We start from the raw sequence: 24809 nt of genomic DNA, 5'->3' as shown, positions 1-24809 counted from the left end.
TCAAGCACAAAAATATAGATACAACCTCTGGCTATGCAAACTTGGAAGAGGTACTGGGGCATCACTCACACAACAGCCTTGCTACCGCCTCTCCCTAAGCATCCATTATTGGCTATTGAAAGCAGAAGCAGCTAAGGTAGATGGTCATTTGTTCTAATAGAAAACACATTTCTATTTTTATGTCTTTTCTTTATGTATAATACACGCCAAAAATATCAAAGGTACATCAGCTCTAAACCATGGCATTCTGGTCTCAGGAGCTGCACTCCAGAATGAATTGACGTTCTTCTGCCGAGTACCTGGTACGGATCACTGCCAAAAGGTACCTGAAGCCAGCTAGGCCACTGTCTGTTCTTCTGCAGGATCTCACTACCTGATATTTACTGCAGAGGTAAATGAGATGGCCAGCACACAGCATATACAGCTTGGTATGAACTTCAAACAATAACTTCAGAGCCTCTTCCCTTTGTTCCTCTCAGTGACTATTTAAATGCTGAACACGCAGTGATACAGCCTGCCCATGTGTACTGCTGCTGCTGGCCAGCTTCAGGACTGGGAAAAATCACAGCCAAACAACAGCACCTGGCAAAGCAACCTATTGCTGCACTCTCTGAAATGCTCAGAAGATTTACACCAAGCTATACAATAAAACTAATCATTCCTACCTGCTTTTCAACTGTACCTTGCATCAGAGGTGCCCTTTGCAAAAGCATTTGACAGAATCATATGTGACTGCTAAACGCGCACCACTGGGTCTTTAAATCCTCATTAGTGTTCTTGAAGTCAGAGCACCTGATTATACATTGCACAGCAAGAAGATCTAACAAAGTGTTGTTATTTGTATCATCCTTTCATCTTGTATCAACCTAGCATCGTGCTCCCTTTAAAAAATGTATAGTGACCTTACCCATGTCAAGGCTTTCAAGAAATAATGCACTGAGATAATTGGTTGCTTGGCATCATACATAGCCTTCAGAGCATGTGTCAAGCCCCAAGTCATACTAATATATTTAACATTTCTCATTAGGACATAAAAGAAATTGTGTCTGTATAAATCACATATTTATTCCCAACACGTGGCTTACTTACACCGTGTAAAATGATGAAAACGATTTCCTGTCCACATTAGCTATGTCTCACATAGACTAAAATGCTTTTATTAGATTTACTTTGCACCACAAGAACTGGATGGGTTAAGCTGCTCATATTTTTAAACAATGATCTCTGTATAGAGTGTTATGTGTACTGCATCTTTCTGAAGATACCCAGACCTCGAACATTAATAACATGACAAACTACCTCCATCATTATTCTGGTTGCCAAAATTCAATAAACATTACTAAAATATTCTCACCACTAAAATCACAGCCACAGTTGTTTCAAGAGCAGTGTTTATCAGACACTGAATGATGCTGGACACAAATCTGGTGAGTGATTCTCTCAATCAACGTAGCTGATTCACAAGAATGCTTTCTATGCTGAAAGCTCATGCCAAGTCACCACTTCACATGTAAAAATATTTTAAAGAATTTTTTTCATGAAAACATACCTTTTCCTAAAAATCACTCCTCATGGGACTTCAGCTAAAAGAATCTGGGTTTTGTGATGAAAAGCACCAAAGTTACATCACTGTTAGTGCTGATTCCTAAAACGTTCATCCCCTGGCTCAGCACCATCAAGACTTCCATCCAATGTCTGTGGGCATGTGCATGCCTTTAGTATTTCAAGGTATACTCTATACTGTCTGAAGATATTAATGAATTCATAATTTCAAGAATTTTAGAAAAAAGCTTGGTAATTTTATTACCTGTTTGGCGCCAGGGAGAATAAATTATCCACTCTTAAGTGAAAAATGTGAAATTCTACCATTATTTATTTTCAAGTTTAAAATGGTGTCCGAAACATTCAGGGGTGGTGGTTTCTGTTCATATTTTGTCACTTGTTTGGGAGTTTATGGTGGTTTTGTTCTTCTTATTGTTTTGGTTGGGTTTTTTAAGTAATGATAACTCTCATCTGGTCACGTGCATGAAGAACAACAGATTCTCTAAATTTATTTGCAACATGAAAGAATACCTGCAGAAATCAATTGATTAATCTCTTATTTCAAAGCACAAATTTAAGTATTAACCAAAATATACCACAACTGTGAAAAGAAAAAAAAAAAGAAGTAATATCACCCATTCAACTGTGAGGAACTACTAGATTAATCAAAGTCATCACTGTTGATACTATATCTGATTATCAAGTCCCACAGAACCCTACTCAAAAGGACAAAGCAAGCCCTTCAGAACTAGAAAAAAAATCCTTCCCATTCTACCATACAACTGCTTCAGGTTCAGATATAAAGGTTTATATTTGGATTGGATAGTTTTTGTTGAAATTTAGCAAGTGGATACCAGTAAGTACTTCACATGCTCATCACTCTGAAATGCCTACTAAGAAATAAGTAATAACATGCACCTATGCAGGGCAGAATCCTGGCTGACTATTTGCAATGTTCCCCAGGGTTCAAAGCAGTACAAGCCAATATATGAAATGCCCAGCTTCATTCCTCATTAGCAAGGAATACAGGTTCATCAAAATGTGATAAGCATTTCTGAGTTGCTATCTCAGAAAGAGCTGAAGGCAGCAGACACTTCAGGGTACAATAACACAACAAGCAGTAAATGCTTACTCCTTAAGATCTGTACAACTTGCAAACTTTTACAACTGAAACCTTCAGGATGTTTAACTAAATGAACAACAGTTTAAGAAAACCACCACAATCATGCTAGAGCAGATCATGACCAGCCCTGCCAAGAAGGGCTTGGGGGTGCTGGTGGGTGAGAGGCTGGACCTGACCCAGCCATGGGCACTCATGGCCCAGAGAGCCAAACGTGTCCTGGGCTGCATCCAAAGCAGCGTGGGCAGCAGGGACAGGGAGGGGACTCTGCCCCTCTGCTCTGCTCTGACCCCACCTGCAGGGCTGCATCAGCTCTGGGGTCCCAGCACAGGAAGGACATGGACCTGTTGGAGCGAGTCCAAAGCAGGGACACCAGGATGTTTTGAGGGATGGAACAGCTCTTGTGTGAAGAAAGGCTAGGAGAATTGGGATTGTTCAGCCTGGACAAGAGAAGGTTTCAGGGAGAACTTACAGCAGCCTTCCGGTACCTGTAGTGAGCCTACAAGAAAGATGGAAAGAGACTTTTTACAAGTGTATGTAGTGATATGATAGGACAAGGGGGAATGGTTTCAAACTGAAAGAGGGTAGGGTTAGATTAGATACTAGGAAAAAAATTCTTTACTGTGAGGCTGGTGAGGCAATGAAAAAGGTCTCCCAGAGAAGCTGTGGATGCCCCATGCCTAAAGTGTTCACGGCCTGTTTGAATGGTGCTCTGAGCAACCTGGTCTAGTGCAAGATGTCCATGCCCACAACAGTGGGGCTGCATCTTTAAGGTCATGTCCAGCTCAAATGATTCAATATTTCTGTCTCTGTGCAGGCAAATAATGGTAGGTCACTTAGGTCTGGATTACAAATAAGAGACTTCTCTGACACAAATGTACACACGGCCCAAAGAAGGGCATAAGGAAGCTGTCCTAACCCAGGGGGATGTCCTTCAGAATTCTCTTCAGGACTCTTCAGAATCCTCTCCTGCGTACACAGGGTCTGGTGCTGCATAGCTACACAGTGCAAATACTGAGTCTGGAGGCTGAAGTGAACTTTTCCCCTTGTTTGCCTTGCTCATATCATATTTAGGATTTTACTGTTGTTTAGGGAACAGTTACAAACACTTTAAATCACATTTGCCTGGTGTGATCTTTTATTTATTTACTCTAAAGATCCCCACGTGGGAGATTTCAGAGCCAACGGGGTGGAAGAATTTCAGTGTTTTAAAACACTTTCTGATGAAAACAACTCTGTTCTTATAAAAGATTCCTCGGTCTCTCATCCCATCAGGCTGGCACTGTGGAGAGACACCAGCAAATATAAGCAGATGGGTTATCACATTGGTGCCCTTCCTTCCACACTGCAGTAACTGTTACTGATACGCACTTGTGACTTGACAGAAATAACACATTTACTAGAAACACAGGAAAAAAAAAAACAACCGTCAAAAAAAAAAATCTAACTTTGTACATCAACTGATAAACAATAAATGCTACCCAGTATCCAGAGGAAATCTAGCAGAACTAATCCCAGCCTGCATCTGGGAATTAAGAGTGGAGCACAGCATACCTAGTAGATTGACTAGTGATTGTCCATCACTGCTGAAATCACTGGAAATATGTTTTTTTATTAACAAAAGCAGAAGCTCACATAATACTACATTCAATAAATGTTGACTTTTTTTCTGATAACCTTGTTTCACATTAGGTAAATAAATGCCTTTTTTCTGTGCCACATTTTATAATTAAATACTCACCCAGGCTCTTCTAGAAGAACTAGCAATTGACATAAGATTAATACAGAAGAATTCTTAAGCTGCATACAGCTCACAAAAACCAGAACCTAAGGACATCATTAACTCTTGTGGAAACTTGCTATGCCCAAAAGTAAATCTTTTCCTTCAAGCAAAAGTGCTAAGCAGCCTTGATCGTTAGGAAGTTTTGCTAAAGATCAAAGAGCAATGGCACATTTATATTCAGAATAACCTAAGAGTCCAACTCTTGCTTGAAGCCAAACACACAGCTGAAAAGGATACAACAGGAGTTGATTGTTCTTATTACCACCTACACTCAACTATTTACTTTTCCAGTGTTTCCTTGTCCATTCTCCATGCTGAAGAGATATTATCAGCTGAAGTAGAAAACCAGAAACTTCCACACCAACCAAAGAGGGTAAATTGGTTTGATAAAAAATTAAATCCTACAACCTTTTAACCTTAAAGCATCTTTACAAAATGCACCCACTTTGAAATGACAAAGGCTCCACAACCTTTGAAATTATCATTACCACTACAGAACTAACAGCTTGGTTTATAAATGCTTTCCATATATTTGATTATATAACAGATTAATTACCCAACCTGTTATGAGCATCTTATATCAAGCCATGAATTACCATCTCATTTCACTACATACAAGACATATATTCAGAGATGTATGTTGCTTGTCCTCCCTGAAGAGCTTTGAAAGTCCTCAGTAAGAAAGCATGATAGCTGAATGGATTCAGGTCATTCTAAAGAAAGGTTTGGGTCCTTGTACATAAAAAGCCAGGATATTGCGAACTCTCAGGCTCTCTTTCTCCATATTAAAAAAAAAAAAAGATTAGCCTTGCTTTCTGCAGAGATTATTAAGGCAATTCACTTGTTTTACATCCTGTGATAAAATAAACTCCACTGTCATGCTGCCTGGAGCTCCTGTATCTCATCCATTATGTAAATCTCCAAAGAGTAGTTCAGCAAACATCATCTCAGTTCCACTGCACTTAAGACAACCTACACATCCAAGTTAATTTTCGTCTTCCTAAGACCAACAGGCACTCCTTAATTTGCAAGAGAGATTCTCACTGTCATCTCACTTCAGAAACACCTAATCCCAAGTCCATATATTTTAAATGAAACTCAAGACTACTCCAAATGTTTGGGGTTTGAGGGTTGTGCCACGCTCTTTTAAAAAAAAAGGAAAAACAAAGCCAAGGAAAAAATAATGTTTTGTATCCTGCTATTTCTAAGACACCTTTTGTCAAGTGTTTAGCCATTAGTGGTTGGGGGTTTTTTGTTTGGTTTTTTTTTTCCCTAATACAAAATACTGAAATATTTTTATATTACTTAAAAATTAAGGTAGAAACTCAGCACATTTACCTATAATGTTTGAAAGTCTAGGCTTTTGTTGTCACTGGAGCTATGCCCACATGTCCATCGCAGCTGACTGCAATCACAGCTGCAGCTGACTGCTATTAAACTGAACACCAAAAAACTTCAGTAAATAGCAAAGTTCAAAAGAAGGTGACAGCCTCAAAGCAGAGAACTTGCCCTTTCCTGACTCATCACCAGACCTCTGGATAAGAAAGACTTAATGAATCACCACGTGGGAAGCACAAGAGTGAGATTTAGATTAATACTGGGAGCCTGTTTTCTCTTTCAGACACATGTCCTTGGGTATAGGAAATACCATATCCAGTGGAATCATTATTCAGGTCTGTTAGCAATGGATCTCAGTACTAAACTGTCCTCTCCTTATGTGCTAGCTACTGAATTCTAACACATTCTTCTACACCACCATATGAGAAGTGACAAATTGCCATTGTTCGACATCATGCTCTCCACAGGATGTCAAAAATACTAAAATCCAAATACATTTATTTCTACCACTAAATTCTTATTGTCAGATATGTAGGAAAAGGAAAACAAGAATACACAGTATTTCAGTATCTGGTTCGATGTATTTTAATCAGCACCACTGTTCAGATGGAGAAGATTCTTCTCCTCTTCATCACAAAGAAAAGATTAACTCCAAAATGCAATTAGTTGTGATGCTTCATAACACTGAGAATTAATATCTCCACACAAGAGAAGTATCTTTTTTCCATGCAAACTTACATGCCTATAACTAATGACCAGAAAGAGGTCATTATTAAATAAGCTGAAGTAGCAAGTCCTGTATATCTGTTCTTAAATTGTTTTATTTGATGGACCATGCTCAACAGAAATGATGATTATTCTGTTTCTTGGAAACTGTAAACCTGAGAGTATGAATTTAAACATTTCTGTCCCCATTAGGCACTTTGGAAACTGGTGTCATACTTCTGAAAATACACACATTAAAATGGTCTTGTCAAGCGGCTTTGAAATTAAATGCCTGGTGCTTCCCTCTCTGGAGCAGTATAAATTTAGTCATTACTAGAATTAGTGTAATTGTTCACTAAGTGCACTAGGATTAAAAGGTGAAATGATCGTGGTGACTGCTCTTTCCTTCCCGAGAGACCACGTGGCAGCAGAGAAGTCAGGCTGCAAGGGATGCTCAGGGCTGGAGAATGAGTCCAGTAGAGTGGAGCCTCGTGTACTCACAGTGTCTGTACCATCACATCTTACAGGCAGAACAGATGTCCTTCCAGGGAGGACAGAGAAATCCCATGGGAAAAACTGCCCTCTGGAGATGCTTACTGCTCTCTGCTGACTAGTAGAAGACAGGAGCCTTTAGCAAAATGACTGAAATTGAAAAGAACAAATCCAGGCATTCGCGATCTAGTTCTCCGTGGATTATGTCCCATCAGCTTAATCTAGTCCCCAGAAGAGATGTCAAGGCTGAAAAAGGAACTGAAGAATGTGGTTTGAAACAGACAGTGGTTTGGAAACACCAAACCAGGTTTCTTCCAAGTCACCTAATTTGTGCGGCCCTGGGCCATGCTGTGAGGTGAAACAAAGCCTGCTGGGCCAGGACACGCATGGAGGCATTTCCTGATCTAAGCTAAAGCAGTAACACTCTTGGCTCGCTTCCCTCTACAGCCTGAACCGGGGAAATGTTCACCTGAAAACTTCTCACCTAGATCTTTAGGCTGTTTCCACTATCTGACTTCATACATAGCCCGCAAGACAAATTTTGGAGACAAAGAGCCCACGGTATCAGTTTCTGCTCCACCTGAGATGCAGGAACTCTGTTTTTAAAAACATCCCTCCCTCCCTCCCAGTAGGGGAACACCAACACATACCACACATTTTCAACACAAGAAATGGGAAGCAAGGATGTCTTTGCCCATGTTATAAAGCTATTTGTTATTTTATGTTCACAGGCTGGTTTTTGTTAACTCCGCTGATCTTTTCAAGATGAAGTTTTTTGGATTCTTTTTCACTCCCAAACTGAATTAAAAGCCACCTGACAAAAAACTCCTCAAACTTCAAAAAACAAAGCAACATTTACAGGAGGATTGTGATCACAGGATGCATTTAAAAGCTCCCTAGGACCTCAGATAATCAGATGAAGTTACCATACCCCAAGCCTTATCACCAACAGCAGTAACTAACACAAATTATAGATGCTAACGCATTTACTAAGTAAGATCATAAAGGGTTTCTATTAACTTTCAGAAGTAGTTTAAACAGCACTCTGCAGAATGGAGTTATATCAGTAGGTGCTGAAGCAAGCTCTTAAACAGCTTTCACCTACATCCACAATTTACTACCCACAGACCATCCTCACCACCTATCTCTTTATGGAGAAGTGATCCAGGCAACACTAGCAAGATCTACCTTTGCTTGAAAATGACATTTAGTAATTTTCATGACTTGAACTGTGAAAAGATAATTTTAAATATTCCACATTCTTATCACATTTTTTCAATTCTAGACAAACTACTTTCCTGTAAACTGCACTATAATATGAGCTGCCTTACTCCCCCACACATCACCTCACATGAAAATTGCTGCCATCCTCTTTTATACAATTCTCCATTCTTCCTATTTCAAAAAAGTGTTTCATAAAAAATTTTAATTCAAAAACCAACACACCTGAAATATTCCACAGCAGCTCCAAGCAGAGCAGAAGTCTGTGCAGACACTGGATGGAAACCCTCCACACCACTACTGAGCCAAAGACCTTTCTCCCAGTTGTGAGCAAAGCCTTTGGGCAACTTTGTTCTGACTATTTGAGAATACAACCTTATTTATAACATGTGAAGATATCGGTATTGATTTTAGAGCAAAGCTTGAGATTTTGCAGAAGACCGGGCTTCGACAGGGCAAGTTTAACTCACCCAGTGCCTACTTTCTATGCCTTTCTGAAGAGTCAGAGTGCAAAAAGACCACAGCTATCTTCAATCAGTAAAATAACACTTCTGAAATATACTGCATTTTTTATAGATAAAACTTAAAAGCAATAGTTAGGATACCCCATGGATGTTTTACCCCCAATGCACACTGGCAGAAACTAAATACAAAGATGAAACCCTCAAAATCATAGCCCAATCTTATTTAAACAAGGTCAGATCACAAGCCAACTGCTAAATATGATTTGTCCATAATCTACATGTATGTGTGTCACCAAAAGAGTTAGGAAATGAAAGGAATGTAGCCAAGATCCAGGATCCATAAACAAGAAACTGAGATTATGAAAGCATCTGTCTGGCAGAAATGAAGAAAATGAGCTGTGTAGAAAAGATTTTGTACTGCTGTTCATAAGGAAAGCCTAATAAGAACACCAGGATCTTTCCAGAAATCATTCTGTAACTTTGTAAATGCAAGGGGAACAGGAAGGAGTTCATACGCAAACTCACAAAGCTGAAGTGGTTTGTTGCAAGCAATCTAAAATGCCTTTTTCTCCTTGAAAAATTTCAGTGTTGGAAATGACCCCAGCAATTTTTCAGTCATAAGCATCAGCTCCAAATTCACCTCACCCCACCAGCAGTAGGGCTGAGCCTACAGTGAGCAAACGTGGAGCTACAGCACGCACCATGCACAGCCCTCCAGCACTCCGTGGGAAAAGACAGGAGCAAGAGACAGCCCAGTATGTGGCTGCTGATGTAAGGAACAGGAAAAGAAAGAAAATCACTGCTGCTCCTCCCTTTCCGCAACATGAGATTTGGGGAAAAGCTTCCCTCCCACTCTACAGTTTCAGCATTAACTTTTACATTTTTCAGTGACAGCAAGTAAAAGCAGATCTGTCCTATGAATATGACTGAGCTCCAGACAACTGCCTGCTATCTATTTACATTGTGAAATATTCATTAAAAATCAACTGTTAAGGGACCCATCTTGATAAATGCTAGACAACAGATGAAACCAACAGAACTTCACATCCCCATGCCTTGCTGAATGGGGCCATCAGTCATTTCTAAGTAGTCATTTGTTACATTGTTTTATCCAACTAATTTATAATCACAATGAATTAAGACAAAACATCAAACTACAGCCTCTTTGCCTGAGAGTAATCTATACTGAAAAGCACATGACAAAAAGATAGATTGATGGTCAGTGCAAAGTAATTCCCTCTAGATTAATATATTTCACCAAGCTGATATTTCTAGTCATAACTATATTCCAAGAATCCACTGAACGATGCTAGATGAGAAAGGCTTCTTAAGAGCAGCCGCTTTCTTTCTAGAAAAACTGCATTTGTTTGCAATACAGAGGGGACAGCTTACAAGAAAAACCAAACATATCATCACACTGTTACCACTATATTGGCTACGCAAATAAAACCATAAAACTTCCTTGAAACATTCTCAAATACATTTTACAAAGTCATTTTTTATCATGACCAGATTTTAAAAAGCATGAAAAAGCAAAAACATGAAGTCCAATGAACCCAAACTCCACACAAAACCAAGGCAGATCCTGAGTGAGATGAGAACCCAGAGGCTTGCCCAGCTGGCAGTGGAGCATGGGGTAGAGCCCTAGAGCAACCAGTAGGTTCTGCACCCTCCCATGCCCTGCTACATGCAGGAGCCAGAGGAGGTGATGCAAGGGCACATAAGAGGTTGGGAGGTTGCTGAAATGGGGTGAGCTTTCAACAGTTCAAGAAACACCTCCTTGAGTCCCTTCCTCTAAACAGCTGAGCTAAAGTTTGCTCTTGGTTGGTTTGGTTTCAGCTTTTTTTGAAGACATGACACACAGAAAATTAGGAGTCATCCTTATGCCATGAAACTCAGTGTTGTTCATCACTTTTCCATCATTAAATAACTTAGAACATCATTAAACTTGATCAACTGAACTGCCCAGTGTTATTTCTAGAAGCTGTTCATGAAACCAGAGTGTGAGTGGTGTGACTGCACCCATGGCCAGTACAGTACAAGCCAGATCTGAGCTTTTTCAATTCTAACAACCTCTTTTTCCCCTGTAGTTTTGCTCTCTGACCTTCTTTCAGTCCTTTTTACCTGGTTTTGAAATCTTGACCTTTATTTTGCCCAGAATCTTTGAGCTACAGTTTTTGTCAGTTACCTATTTCCTTGCCAGCTCCCACCCATATCACGCCCCACTACACCCCCATTCAGCCACTGTACACTGAAAAACGTAAACTTTAAATATCTGATTCAACAGACAAATGAACCTCTGGATGCAGCTGTCAGTATTATGGAAAATGCAGAAGTATCATAAGCTGCATGCATTCAATATGCACATTTGCTGTCAGGTTTATTTTTGCATATTTCTTTTTTCTGCTAGATATTAATCTAGCCTCATTTTATAAGATAGAAAGAATTATGCTCATTTTTCCTTCATCAGTTGCATATATGCTTAGATATCACTTATTTATACAACACCACATTTACATATATTTTGAGGCAGACCAAGGAAAACCTTAAATATACCAATATAACATACAGTCAATGCAACACAGGCTGTTTACACTCCCAACAATACACCAACATTTTCATGTCAGCAGTGAAAATCTTTCAAAACTAGATTAGAAGAGGAGCAATAAAACAAAAAGCTAAGGCAGGGTGCTGGCTGAAATCCAATCTCTTCCCTATTGGAGCCAGAACTTTATCAACTGATCTTAACAGTGACCACAGAGAAGCCTTCTCCACCTCTATTGCTTAAGCTTTCTGGAATTATTTCTTCCCAGAAAAGGAATTTTTAGCCTCGAACTTTGAATTCCTCTATATAACCACATTTTTTTCTTATTCAGTGATATGATTTAATCACAGTACTTTCCTTATATAAAAGACTACCAGGAGGATTCAGAGTCCTACATTTGCAAAGGCTGCCAAACAGAATACATGTGAAGAAATAACTCAGAACCCCCTTCCTTATCTGCACATATTTAGAGCAGCTTCCCCACAATCACTGTGGGATATCATCAGAAGGGCATGAGAGAGTGGAACTATGGCTTGACAAGAAAGAGGTCACCCTGTTCTCCAGTTCTTCCTTCCTCATTCCACCACTCTGTGTTAAACCAGAAAAGTAAAAGCAGAGAGAAGAACAGCAATACAGAGCTAACAGAGATACAGCTCTCATGCAATTACAGAAACCTGCAGAAAGTTCAAATTCTCCCAAGAGTCTTTTGCTTGATCTGGAAGCCGTCCCTCCTCTGCACAGACTCTGGGCATGACAGCCCCTCTCAAGAAATAAATCCTTAACTTTTTCTGCCCTGGTGTCACTTCCCAAACCAAATACCTAAGACATAGCCTGTCCTAGTTACTTCTCAATCCAACACAGAACATTACCACACTATGGTAGCACTGCTCTGTGCTGTCTCCTGGACAGCAAGAGTAGTCCACTGTAAAAAAATTATATCCAAAGATGGCTTACAGATAATTAGTTTGGTTTTTTACCCTCTCACACTTTGTCAGTGAAGTGCCTCCCCAAGCTTGTAAATACAGGATTTTATCACTGCACTTCTGAACGATGCAAAAGTAAGGTTTGGAAAGTATCCGTTTTTCACTCTGCTATTCATAGCCAAGAGATCTGAGCAGGGAAGTGTTTGCTCTGCCACAACACTGGCCCATCCCAAGCTATCAGACATCGGTATGGGCAGCAGCCGCTGACCTGTCAGCAATCAAACCAAAGGGAAATTCCTCAACATTCTGTGCTCTGGTTTTAGCAGGCAACAACTGCTGCCTCATGTGGGCATATGGGCCCCTGACCCCATGGAAAAAATTGTGTACATTTCTGCACAGCTACTAATACCACTTTGACTGTATCAGGGTTTAAATTTGGCTCTGGGAGGCTGGAGGTGTTTTCTGGGACCTGCAGCATACAAAGCAGATGTTCTATGGATGCTTCTGAAGATTGTTTTGCTGGCTGTTATTTCAGGAAACAAAATCCAAAGACACAGATGATTCCCTGAAATCTCATGCTGCTTGTGAATTTGGAGGTAGCTGGAATCAGCATGTCCACTCTCTGTTGAGAGCACTCAAGAAGTTTACCCAAGAAAGAGTTACACTCTTCTGTATCCAGGTCAGTAGTTCATAAACTGTAAAACTTCTGAACCACTAAAAGTTTGATAAAACCAAGTTATCACTGAGAAAAATAAGACTCCGTCTTCTTGAACTACTTCGCTAAGTTAATAGAACTGTAGACTTACATTTCTTGTACTGAACTAACATTGTGCTTTTGAAAAACAAAACCTGGGCTTTTTGCTGCTTTTTTGTTTCCACCCCTGACTGGGATTCAGGGGTTGACAAAAGTTCTCAAGGAAACAGGCTTCCCACAGTAACACCCCTCCTTGACTACTGGAGTTTCCAGAATGCTTTATTTAGCCAAGCTGCTGCACAGCATTCCCCTGGACTGTGCCCTGCATCCCAACTGTACCACACCTTGCAGTTGTCAATACAATTAATTTGCTCTGGTGCCAATCCACAGGCAGCAAATTGGCAGAGATCAAGGCTTGGTGTATTGAAACAGTAGCCAGTCATGGAGGTCCACCAACAGCCTCTTCCTTTTTAACCATCACAGAAAACTCACAGTGCAAAACAAACTTCTCTCTATCACAAGAAAACAAAGCACCAAGTTAACTTTCAAAAAGATCATGTCCTGTTTGACTTCTTAAACAGCACCTGTCAATGTGGCATCTGAGTGCCACTCCACAACATTAAGCATCACAGTCAGTAGCTATAATGGAAGACAACACCCTTCTAATTCTCCCTTCATCTTTGCATGGAAGAATGAACACCACTATGTGTGAGCCCACTCAAACACCTGGCTTTAAAGGAATTGCCTATTTCCTTAACATACTACTGGATTTTCTGCTGTACATTCAGGTATTGTCAGCAAACACTGCATTAAACCACAGCTGTTTAGCTACAGTATTCCCCTGCCTCAAAGACACTACAGCATACAAAGCTCAGGCCAGTTATTTAAGCTATTCTGTTTTATAACACAGTGTAAATTTTTGATACTAGCATTAATACATATAATGCATATGGCTGTAAAAATATCAACCAACTTTTATGGCTTTCCTCTTCATATGAATATTCAGTCATCCATTTGTCCCTAGATCCACTTCAATCCTGAAAAAGAAAATATTAAATCATGTAATCCATGTATTTTCTGAGAAGTTCAGTAATTTCTCAAGTATGCTGTGTATGTAAATACAAAAAAAATCTAACCACAGACATCTATCCCATAGTAAAACATAGCTCAGAAGAACCGTAATTTTATAAGCACTTAAAACAAAAATGGACAAATACAACAAAAAAAGTATATTGGAGAAAGCCTTATGTTTCCTGTTAACTAATGATTTTAGTCCAAGGTCTGTGTTTTTAATTTCTGAGCTGCTATTTCAGCTCACCAAATCCCAACTGCTTCAATAAGTCTTCTGAGCCCACTATGTACCAGTACCCTGCATTTGTACAGGTAAACTTTCCAGCAGCTACAGAGGATGAGCATTCTTTACCAGTATTTCAAACTGTATTGCCTAGAAATACTATGCACGATCCCAAAAGGGACACATTAAAAAACTGTCCAAGACCACCACAAAATCTGAATATGTATTTCTTTCAGGGTTTCCTATAGATACAGGATCAGTTTAGTTATGAGGGCCACAAAGAACAGAGCAGCATCCCTCCTGTGAAGTGGGGCTGAAAGAGTTGGGGTTGCTCAGCCTGGAGAAGAGAAGGCTCTGGGGAGACCTTACAACACCTTCCAGTACCTAAAGGGACTACAAGAGAGCTGGAGAAGGGCTTTTTACATGGGCACATACCATAAGACAATGTTTCAAAGGAAATGAGAAGAGATGTAGATTAGATATTAAAAATAAATTCTTTATTGTGAGGATGGCAAGGCATTGGCAGAGGTTGCCCAGAGAAGTTGTGGATGCTCCATCCCTAAAAGTGTTCAAGGTCAGGTTGGATGAGGTTTTGAGCAACCTGACCTAGGGGGTGGTGTCCCTGTTCATGGCAGGGAGGTTGGAACTAGATGACCATTAAGTCCCTTCCAACTCCAGACGTCCTATGATTCTGTGTTAATTTATAAAACAAAAAAAAGCATTTAGAGATTAAAATATTATATTATGTTTTGTGAGGGTCCTTCAGTTTAAAAAAAAATAAACAAACCTAGTAGTCCAACTTTTTAAAAAAGCCTTGGGGGAGAAAAAATCTTCAGACATCTAAAATTTAAACAATAGACAAGATGTCTTAAACCCCTTGACAGAATATGTGCATGTATCTGGAAGCAAATGCTACTTACATATGTCTCTCTTAATAATGGAAATGGTGTGAAGTCAAGAATCTAAATCTGCTGTCAGATTTACTATAAACAACCTGCTGTTATTTTTCTGTCATTCAAAATAAGGTCATCCTTCAAATACCAGTAGAGCATCACCTGCCTGATTTTAAACCACATTCCAGTATTTCATTACTGTTGTATATACGACAACATGACAGGTTTCCAAATACTACACAAACTTTTACAGAGAAAAGAAGACAAGAAGCTCCCTTAAGAAAATAAAAATAGTCCATTCATACAGTGTGTTATTATCACACTGACTAAACATCATGCCCTTGTATTTAATCTCTAAGAAAATATTAAGTTTAGTAGAAGAAAGTAAGTTTCAAATATTTGTATGACTTAGAAAAAGCTGCAAAGTTACCACAAACACTGACCTAACTGAATACCACAGACTGTAAGCATGCTAACTGTTGAAGACCATTTGTCTTCTCTTGTGCATCTTGTAGATTCTCCTTCCCTTTTGTTTTTTAATCTCCCTTGGCATTATTTGGATTACTTCAAAATTTCATGTAGTAGATTCCTTTTTTTTCCTTTAAAACTGCATACTTAAAGAACCACCTTTGAGTTTATAGCTGCTCTTTCCTTTGTGCTCTTGTCCAAAAACGGGACAACTGGACCACATTTTCCATATCCTGGACTTAGACGATGTGGTCACCTAACCTGTACAGGAAATTACTTAGTCATTTCCTTTTTTTTAAATTAAATGCAATGTATCCAAAAGCTTCACGGAGCCTCCATGAGAGAAGACAGTGTTTGCCCTGTAATTGTTTCCAGTTCTCCAGGTTTTCTCATCATTACTCCTCTCTACATGCACACAGACACACATGTTCCTACAGCACAACTTAGCTTCAAGTTACACACCAACGCCGGAGTCCTATTATGTTACAGTGGCTATGGTGACACAGCAAACACGGGTCTGTGTTTCAGAACTAACAAACCACTACCCAACCAGCCAGAGCTGCAGCTGTGGTTCTGCGTTATTAAATCATGTCCAAGGGTCCTCCTCATGGAAAAGCTACTTCTTCAGCAATGACAAGTAACTGGGTTTGCTCATTAATGCTCTTCAGGTCTGCACAATTAACAAGCACTAAATTGCCCAAATCCTTGCACCACTGGTGTTCTCCTTTATGGGAGGGCTTCTATTGTAGGCTGCTTTTGAGAAGATTAAGAGCAAACTCTTTTCCTCTGAAAATGGCATTTAACTAGTAACTTCGCAAATGTTTGCCCTGATTTTCGAAAGTGCTGAAAAGCTTTGACTTCATATGAAAGGACTTTGAAATGCCTATGAAAAAAGGGCCCATCCATTCTGCCACACATCACCACCATGAAAACCCACTTTGGACTTTGGTTTTCAGTCTCTTGCAGTGAAATGTTACTTTCTACTATCAGGAATATGAAATCAGACATTGAAGTCCAAGTAGAAACATCTTCCATTTGCATCAAGCAGGAAGAAAATCTACCCAATGAGACAGCTTCACAATATTTCTGATTTGAAACCTTTAAGTTAAAAAGGCTCTTTAAGTAATCATAGAGCAAAGCACAAATCATTTTCAACCAAAAGAATAAAATTTAAGTAGCAAACACAGAATTATGTCCTCTTCTACCCAAGCCTAACTTTCACCTTAAAACAGTGTTTTAGGACCCCAGGAGTTTATGAATGCCACCAAACATTAGATTCCTTTTTCTACAGCAAGAAGAAACCAAATAAATTTGGTTGGTTACACCTAGTCCATTTTGAAAACCTGTCTTGATCAGATTAGATGCCCTGGTAGTGCCACCCTGACCAGCAGAGCCACCCCCTGGCAGAGCTGAGCAAGACTCCAGGACCACATCAAGGAGCATGAGAAGAGTTTCAGGACAATCATGCTGAGCATATTTCAGGAAAAACAGAAGTCCCTACAGGTGCAGAGGTAGCCATACCTCTACAAATAAAACACCTTTGAACATATAAACCCACATTAGTTCATAAATCCACACTTTTACTTATCATAAGTATCACTTTTACTTATCTTGTACATACTAATAATTTTAAAGGAAACTCACATTAATACATTAACAAATTACTTCTTGTGCTATTTTTACTCTTATAATTCAGATAGGTATGAGAACGTACATTTGGAAAATACCAACTCATTTGCAAAGTTAAGTCATTTGCTGAATCAGGATTTACTAACTTTTCCCTCTATAAAACAAACTCCTTATGTGGACATAAGGGGGCTAGTCACCTTCTTACATCATCTATTTTATTTTTTAAAAGTATGCACTTTTCTTCTTGAAAGCCCTTAGATCTGTATTTTGACTTCTGCAACTCCTTTCAAAGGCCCTGAGTCACACTAGACTTCCCCAAAACCAGCATGACTTCTCCCAAACTCATCAAGAGCACCCTGGCCATCAGGTAAGGCAGGATCACTGAAAGCTCAGTTTCAGCACTATTCAGAAATGAACGGAGGTTATCCTCAACCTAGTGTTAAGGATAGCTACCCTTGTAGTAAGGGTAGTCACACACTTGTCCTTTTTCTCTAAGTTTCTGACTCTTGCAGGGACATTCATAATCTCCATAAAGTGACATTTTGCACAAGCTACAGATAAAATATACATTAACCATAAGCTACAGATCCACAACAGTTCTTGATGCTTAAAACTGATATGGGATAGGAGATGCTGGCATACAGTCCAGCATTTACTGAGCAAATCCCAAAGTCTTCCTCAACTGCATTTCAAGTGTCTCCCTTTCCTGACCTGTGTCTGGTCGCCAGGATACTTGTAAACTGAGTGCTGTACCACTGTAACTGAAACTAGCCAATACACATTGCCACAAAGCTGTCTGCAAAAAAAAAAAAAATTGAAATTCCAATATAATGCACTGTCCCACCAGCAGTCACTACAAGCTGCAAGGCAAACCATGTAGTACAGCCTAAAAGTCATTCAGTTTAGGTTGAGTGTAACTACAGACCTCACAAAACCAAAGGATCACTTGCTATGCATCCTAACAACTGTGATCATAAGGGTTATTCTGTCTCCAGCTGAAGTTTTTGCTAATTTTTGATTGCAGCTGCTGTTCAACAAGGACTTTAATATGCCAGCCCCCACACCAACATCTTTGTTGCTCTGCTGTAATGTCATAACAAAAATATCTAAAGTTGCTCAAAATATTTCTGAAAATTACCTTAATGCTTCAACTTCTGGTTTTGAGATACTTTAATAAAAGTAAAGGGAAGCAGGAGGTAGAGAGTGGGATGCTTGTTGCTAGGTGATACCTAGCTCTCCTGAACTCCTAAGGACTGAAATATTTATCCAGACTCCCACGAAGAACGACATCTAGCAGAGAGAAGAGACACACACACGTACTAAAGTACATCAGGATTCAAAGTAAGAAGCAGCAACCCTGCCATCTGCTTGGTCCCTAGGGCACCTGAGAAGACTCCAGTCTGGGATGGGGATGATACAGTTCCTCCTAAATATCCACCCCAGTTTTTAAGCTGAGCCTATAAGGAGCGCTGCCTCCAATACATTCATGCCAAACCAGAATGGTCTCAATCATGGCAGTGCAAGTAAATACATCCTTGGCTACCTGACCATAAAGCAGTGTTGCTTTCCTGATGCTTGGGGTACTTTTCCCCAAACCACTATACTCTGACAACAGGTTTCCATTAAAAAAAAAGTATGCAGTTGGCCAAATGTGGATGAACAATAAATCAACTGAACACACAACCTTCATGCCCTGTTCCTCCTGCTCCTCACTTTAAAAGGTTTACACTAAACGTTCAACAAGTGCTTACACAGTCCTTCAGTAGAGGCTTAGAGGAATAAACATTATTCTTTACAGGGTCTTTTATTTGACATTAATGAATTATTCTGAACTGAACAGCTTCAAGGGTCAATCCCAGACCTTCTGAGTCTTCAAGATGAATTCCAAAAACAATTTGTTCTCCCTAGAACTTAAATGTCTGGTCTGACAACTATTAAAGTTTCAGAGAAAGAGGATGGCTTTCAGTAATACTTTAGAAGTCTTGCTATTGTATCATTTGTACCCAAATGAAATTACAAAGTATGTGTGCACATTGATAATATCTTAAATGCAGAATGGGACTTTGTTAACAATCAGTGGCCAGTCTAGAAGAGTGGAATAAATTGCAGGAGCAAAGAAAAACACAGCCAAATGCTACTCCTTGACTTCTTATTCTAAAGGTAGTGAATTTCGACATCCAGTTGCTTGAAAGGATAGCTCTGAAACCTTGATACTCCCTTCACAATTCTAGCTTAAACAGAATGGCATTGTTTTTCATTAGATCCAAATGAAACAAATAGTGATAAACACAATCACCCATCACTCTGGGCAGCTTCTCTGACATACAGAAATGCTCATGTTACTGTGCAGGACAAGGTCTGTCAGTTCACCACCTTATCCTCACACACAGTTCAAACTCTCTTAAGAGCAAAAATTTTATTTAGCAGCCTGTGTACTATGTCAAAGGACTTGATGAGCCTTTTCTTGTTACAAAAACTATAGCTTTTTTATATATACATACACACACTTATATGTATATGTTAATATAAAAATATGCACATGTTCAGTCAGAAATTTTTGATGGCTTTTTTTGGTAAATAATTTTCTGAATGAATGTGCAGAAAGCATACTTTCTAATATATCATTCGAAACAACACATATTTTAAAGCTTGGATGAAAAGCCTAACTCCATTTCTGAATTCACAAAGAACTGCAATTAATTTTAATAAGTCACCTTTTCCCCTCAGACTTTCTTTTTCCCCTTTCTTCAGCACACAGCATATATTACTCTCCATTATAAGGATTATTCAAGATTTGTACTCATAAGGGCTTATGAGCATCTGAAATAAGTATTTAAAATAATATTTAAATATTTAAAAGTGGTTATTCCTAATTCAGATTGGGATTATTTATGTTCTGTCTGTACATTTTGTTTGGACTTCAGAGGAAACAAATGTGAGTAGGTGTACTAAAAATGAAGTCAAACTTTAAATGAAAAGGAAGGTAAACCACAGGAAAACTGCTTGTGCCTCAAGGAGGATAACAGGGAAGAGACCTGCTGGTGATTTTTCCGTATCTCCACAATGGGGGAAGGGATAAAGATCAAACTCTCCAGCAGGAGAGTTCCATCGAGACTAGATTGACACAAAAGATGCTGCACAGGAAAGATCCTAACTTTATAGGTTTCTTACTCTTATTTTGCCCTGATAATACAGACTAGCATTAGATACTATCACCCATTGTCCCACTTCTGGTTTAATGCTTTTACTCAAACTAGGTTTATGCACAGTCCAGAATCAAGCCAGCTTTACTTGAGGTATGGGCAGCAGTACTTAATCTCTCTTTTCAAAGTTGCAATATAATCTTCTATATTCTAAATCATTCAAAAACAAAGCAAGGATTTTCTTTACCTTTTGTTAGGATGCTGCTAAATCCTAGAGACCACAAGAAGAATAAATAAGCCTCACACTTGTATGCACTTATAAATGAAATTACCAGATCTTAAGAACCAGTTTAGTTAGGAATACAATTTCTGTGTGGACCATGTCTCTGATGTTTCTCAATGTGATGCAAACCTCCTGACTACCTGATGTGAGGGAGGGTGGATGAACCCCCAAGGCCTCATGCTACAAGTCCAAAGGAATGAGGACAACTTCACTGCACACCTGTGTCAAAATCTGCTCTTTGGTCAAGCCAGCTGTAGTGAGCAGAGCTATCAGTGGTTTAGCCTACAAGAAAGTCTGAAACACATGAATGTCTGAAACAGGTCAATACTATCTCAGATTGCAAATACTACCCTTGCACAACCCAAAATTTTTTAAAGTGTATCCTCACAGTTGACTTCAGAGGAAACACCAAGACAATTGAAAAATCAGAGCAGAAATAAAAAATGTAACACTATGTAGTAGCTTATATAAACCCTGGCATGTCTTCCCTTTTTACACTGTGCAAGATGTTGTAAAAGAAGTTTAGAAAACGGCAGTAACCACCATCCCACTGCAGACAAAATACTGTGCAGCTCTCCACCACAGTGTCAAGCACTCTGAGCCAACTTTCACAGCAAAGACACTTAAAGAATTAGCAAAAACAGAGAAGTTGTGCCCATTAAAATTCCTTTAAATGAGGGAACAAAATCACCAGAAGGTAGTTGTAAAATCAGTGTTGTTGCTGCTGAGGCCTGCATAGGCAGCAAGAGCCAAAACCTCGTCCCACCAAGCCCCAGCCTGGAGATGGTCACCACTTCAGAAGTGCCCATATATTCAACTTCTACCTCACTGCATCAATAAACACAAGATAAGTTAGCAAAAACCCAAACTGCCTTAACAAATCTATTTTGATCCTGCAAAGCAGAGGTGGCAATAGGTATGAGGTGGCCTTGACCTCGCTAACTACAGCCACAGCATCTAAGGACAGGCTTCCACAATTTACCCTAAAGCTGGGAAAAAAGAGCAAAGAAAACCAAGCACATGCTATTCCAACTTGTGATATACACTGAAGAAACCCAACTTCCAGGCTCCGTTATGCTTTTAAGAAATAAATTTATAAGCTGAATGCATCCTGCTCTACATAGTAGGTAATAATACTCAGGTCCTATTCCTGCCTTTGCACAACAAATTCCAACACTGGATTTTTGACAACTTGAGCCCCTTCTTTTGCTTTCCATTGGAAATATATCAATATCAATAAAATGCTTTTTCAAGAAAACAGCATGGAATCTACAGCATTGTATCTATCCATCTAATGTGCCTGTGTAGTTACATAATCAGGCTCTAAACGAGGGGCACTACATGACACCAGTGATGCCATTAATCAATTTAAGGAGCCTATTTGGCTGGCATCCTACAAATGTGGGTGATGAGTGTCTATTTTAATAGGAAAGTACACTCTCTAAAATTGATCAATTGACCACAAGTGTTTCAATTAATAATTTTTAATGTCTTTTCTCCTAGCCTGCCCTTCCTGAGAAGTGCAGACTGGCATTATTACTAATAAGCATCTCCCAGCGCATTGGAGGCAAAAAGTTCAGAAAAGGGAGAAATCCCAAAATCTGTCAGTACAACATTCCCATCAGGCACTGACCAGCTTGAAACAGCTTCACTACCAGATTCAGCAGCTACAAATCTTTTAGTCGCAATTTGAAATCCAGAGAAAATCACTGAAGCATACTCATGCTCTTGATGCCTTCAGAAGGAATGAGGAGAATAAAATTTATCTTTGTACTGTTCTTAGAGAATTTCCACTGTAGACTCTCCCCAGCTTTTCAAGCTTCCCAATACATGGTAAAGCTCAGCGAAAGCCATCATTAACCTTAGGAAATGACACATGTGTCTGGAGATCCACCCAATATATACCTGATCATATTCCATCAGCCTCCCTAGGCCTCATCATTTTCCTCCTTGTTCCAACAGCCCTCAATTTTGACAGGACACACAGATGCTCTGATTATTTTCCTGTCCTTGCTTAGACAGAAATATATTTGCTTCTCCCCTTTGGAGAAGGGGATGGTTGGGAAATAATTGCATGCAGTATTCCAGGGGGACATTAACCTGCAAATCTGACTACATACCTAAATCCAAAATCCAGAAGTAGCTTGATTTCCAAAGGTAATTTGTACTTTCCAGTCTCCTACTGAGATGACTGCAGCAGCCTGCAGGACTCACCATCTGCATGCAGCAAGCCAGTGACATTTCATTCTGCAGACCAGCACGGGCAAACAACCCCCTTAATCATGGTTTGGCAATTGTTCACATCCACAGCCCCGAAATCACAACCTGAAGAGAACTTTGGCAGATAAAGTTGTTGGCAAGTGGCAGGTTCATCTCACCTACTGACGGACACCTACACCTGTGCTAGCTGCCCTTCATGGCTCTGCAGCTAAAGGACAGAAAAGGGCAGAGTAAGGGCCTGCGTCACTGGCACTGCAGCCAGTCCAGCAACTGCTTCTGACCAAGAATCATTTCAAATAAAAGTTGTCTGCAAAGTGAAGGGTACTGTAAGCTTTAATAGCTTTGGGTTTTTAAACCAGTCTTAGGTTCCTTTGTTTTCCTGATCAAACACTCTAAAATTTAATACTTAAGAAGAGACCATTTCAATGGAGCCACAAGGAAAAGAATCCCATTTTTACAAGAGCTTAGAGGGAAAAAAGGAAAAACAGAAAAGTAGCTTAATCTGGTTAAATACACTGTCAAGCAGGAACTGGTGACACCAGCCATGCTAAGTTTCCTGTACACCAAAGCTCATCAGTTGTACAGACATCACCATAAAAAAATTACTACAAAAATTAGAAAATGAGAATGGCAAGAAAGTCACGTTGCCTGATTTAGTAAATGAGAGACAAAAACACTGCAATGAAAAAAATCCTGTATTTTATGCGGAAACATACAATTGTAAAGACCAAAGTTTTTCACAAACTTGGCCAGACTGCTGATCCCATACTCTGTGTCACCCCAGTGAAACAAATCATCTCCAAGTTTATGCTCCCAATATTCTCACTCCCATAGTAGAAAGTGGACTCACTGTATTTAATTATCTTTCAGGGAAGAGAATGCAACAAATAAATTAATAAACATAATTAATCACAAGAGACATGAAAACCAGAGGCAATACCACTGAGGAGAAACATTTTTTCTTCCCCTTCAATACTCCAGGTGTAACCAAAACAATGTGATGATATAGATGCTGCTTAGAATTAAACATGCCTTCTATCTGAGACACCCAAAAGATTGTCCTTTCCTAACCTACATGATGCATAAACCCCACAAACTATCCTGACTCAGAACACCATGGATTATATGAACAAATTGACTCACCACTTCCCCAAGGATTAAATTCAACAACTCCTTGACAATCAAAGCTTTTGTTTTTCTACCAGTTCCCTTTGATTACTTTTTTGACTTGCAGGTAACACCTGACATGATACATGACTTCAAATGCTTAAAGCAGTTCAACTGGCAATAGGAGACACGTTAGCTGAAGATGCATTGGGGCTAAACCCATCCTCAGCTTATTGCCAGGAACACACCTATCTGGTATTTTGCAATTTTGAGGAAACCCCTAAATTAGATCAACTATTGAAAAATATCTCTGTAATTTGATTATGCAAGAGAGCCAACACAACTTCTGCTATTTTACCAATTTCAAAGAGTTGTCCATCATCTACTGTCAGTATGGTGGAGTTTGCCATGCCTTTTCTACCAAGTACCCCCTCTGGTGACACAGTTTCTTCTTTCCATGTTACTCTAACACAGAAACATCACAGTTGTCCATCTCAAGCCTTAAGGATCCTCCCATCTTTCTCAGGTTCAAGAACCCTTCAGCCACCCTTGAGACACAAGGTCCTTGCCCAGGAGGGAAACGCACCCCTCTCAACCACTGGACATCCCTTTCCACCTTCCCTTGCTTCCAGGACAGGCTCCTGGTAGGTGAGTTGGCAGCTTCTGCAGCTAAAATGCAGCTGCCTCTGTGCACACCCCACCATCAGCACCATAACTGGCACCTTCACAGCCCACACTTCAGCCTGCTAACCAGACCACCCTGTTCTCATCCCATGGAGTGAGCAGTCTCATGTTCCACTGCCTGACATTCAGTGGCTTCAAAAGAGTTTAAAATTATAGTCTAAAACAAGGTGATGTAGAATTTGAGACCCCAACACTCCTCTGTGACTTGTCCCACCTACCCTCATCACTACTCTTACCATAGCTCTCCCTTCACACTCTTCC

General features: G+C 39.6%; 1 protein-coding gene across 5 annotated transcripts in view; it reads right to left on the bottom strand.

The window, feature by feature from the left end:
* KLF12 (KLF transcription factor 12) overlaps positions 1 to 24809 on the bottom strand; it is a 234160-nt gene that overhangs the window by 154935 nt on the left and 54416 nt on the right. For all 5 annotated transcript variants that reach the window (XM_071431074.1, XM_071431076.1, XM_071431078.1 and 2 more), the window contains exon 2: positions 13801 to 13864. In XM_071431074.1, coding sequence (XP_071287175.1) covers positions 13801 to 13821 — 21 coding nt within the window. In that variant the 5' untranslated portion in view covers positions 13822 to 13864. The remainder of the gene's footprint in view (positions 1 to 13800; positions 13865 to 24809) is intronic.

Source organism: Agelaius tricolor, unplaced genomic scaffold (assembly GCF_023055355.1).
Source record: "Agelaius tricolor isolate 1412-34295 unplaced genomic scaffold, bAgeTri1.0.p SCAF_7, whole genome shotgun sequence".
NCBI lineage: Eukaryota > Metazoa > Chordata > Aves > Passeriformes > Icteridae > Agelaius > Agelaius tricolor.
The sequence above is the reverse complement of the archived record's forward strand: the minus strand, read 5'-3'. Positions and strand labels throughout refer to the sequence as shown.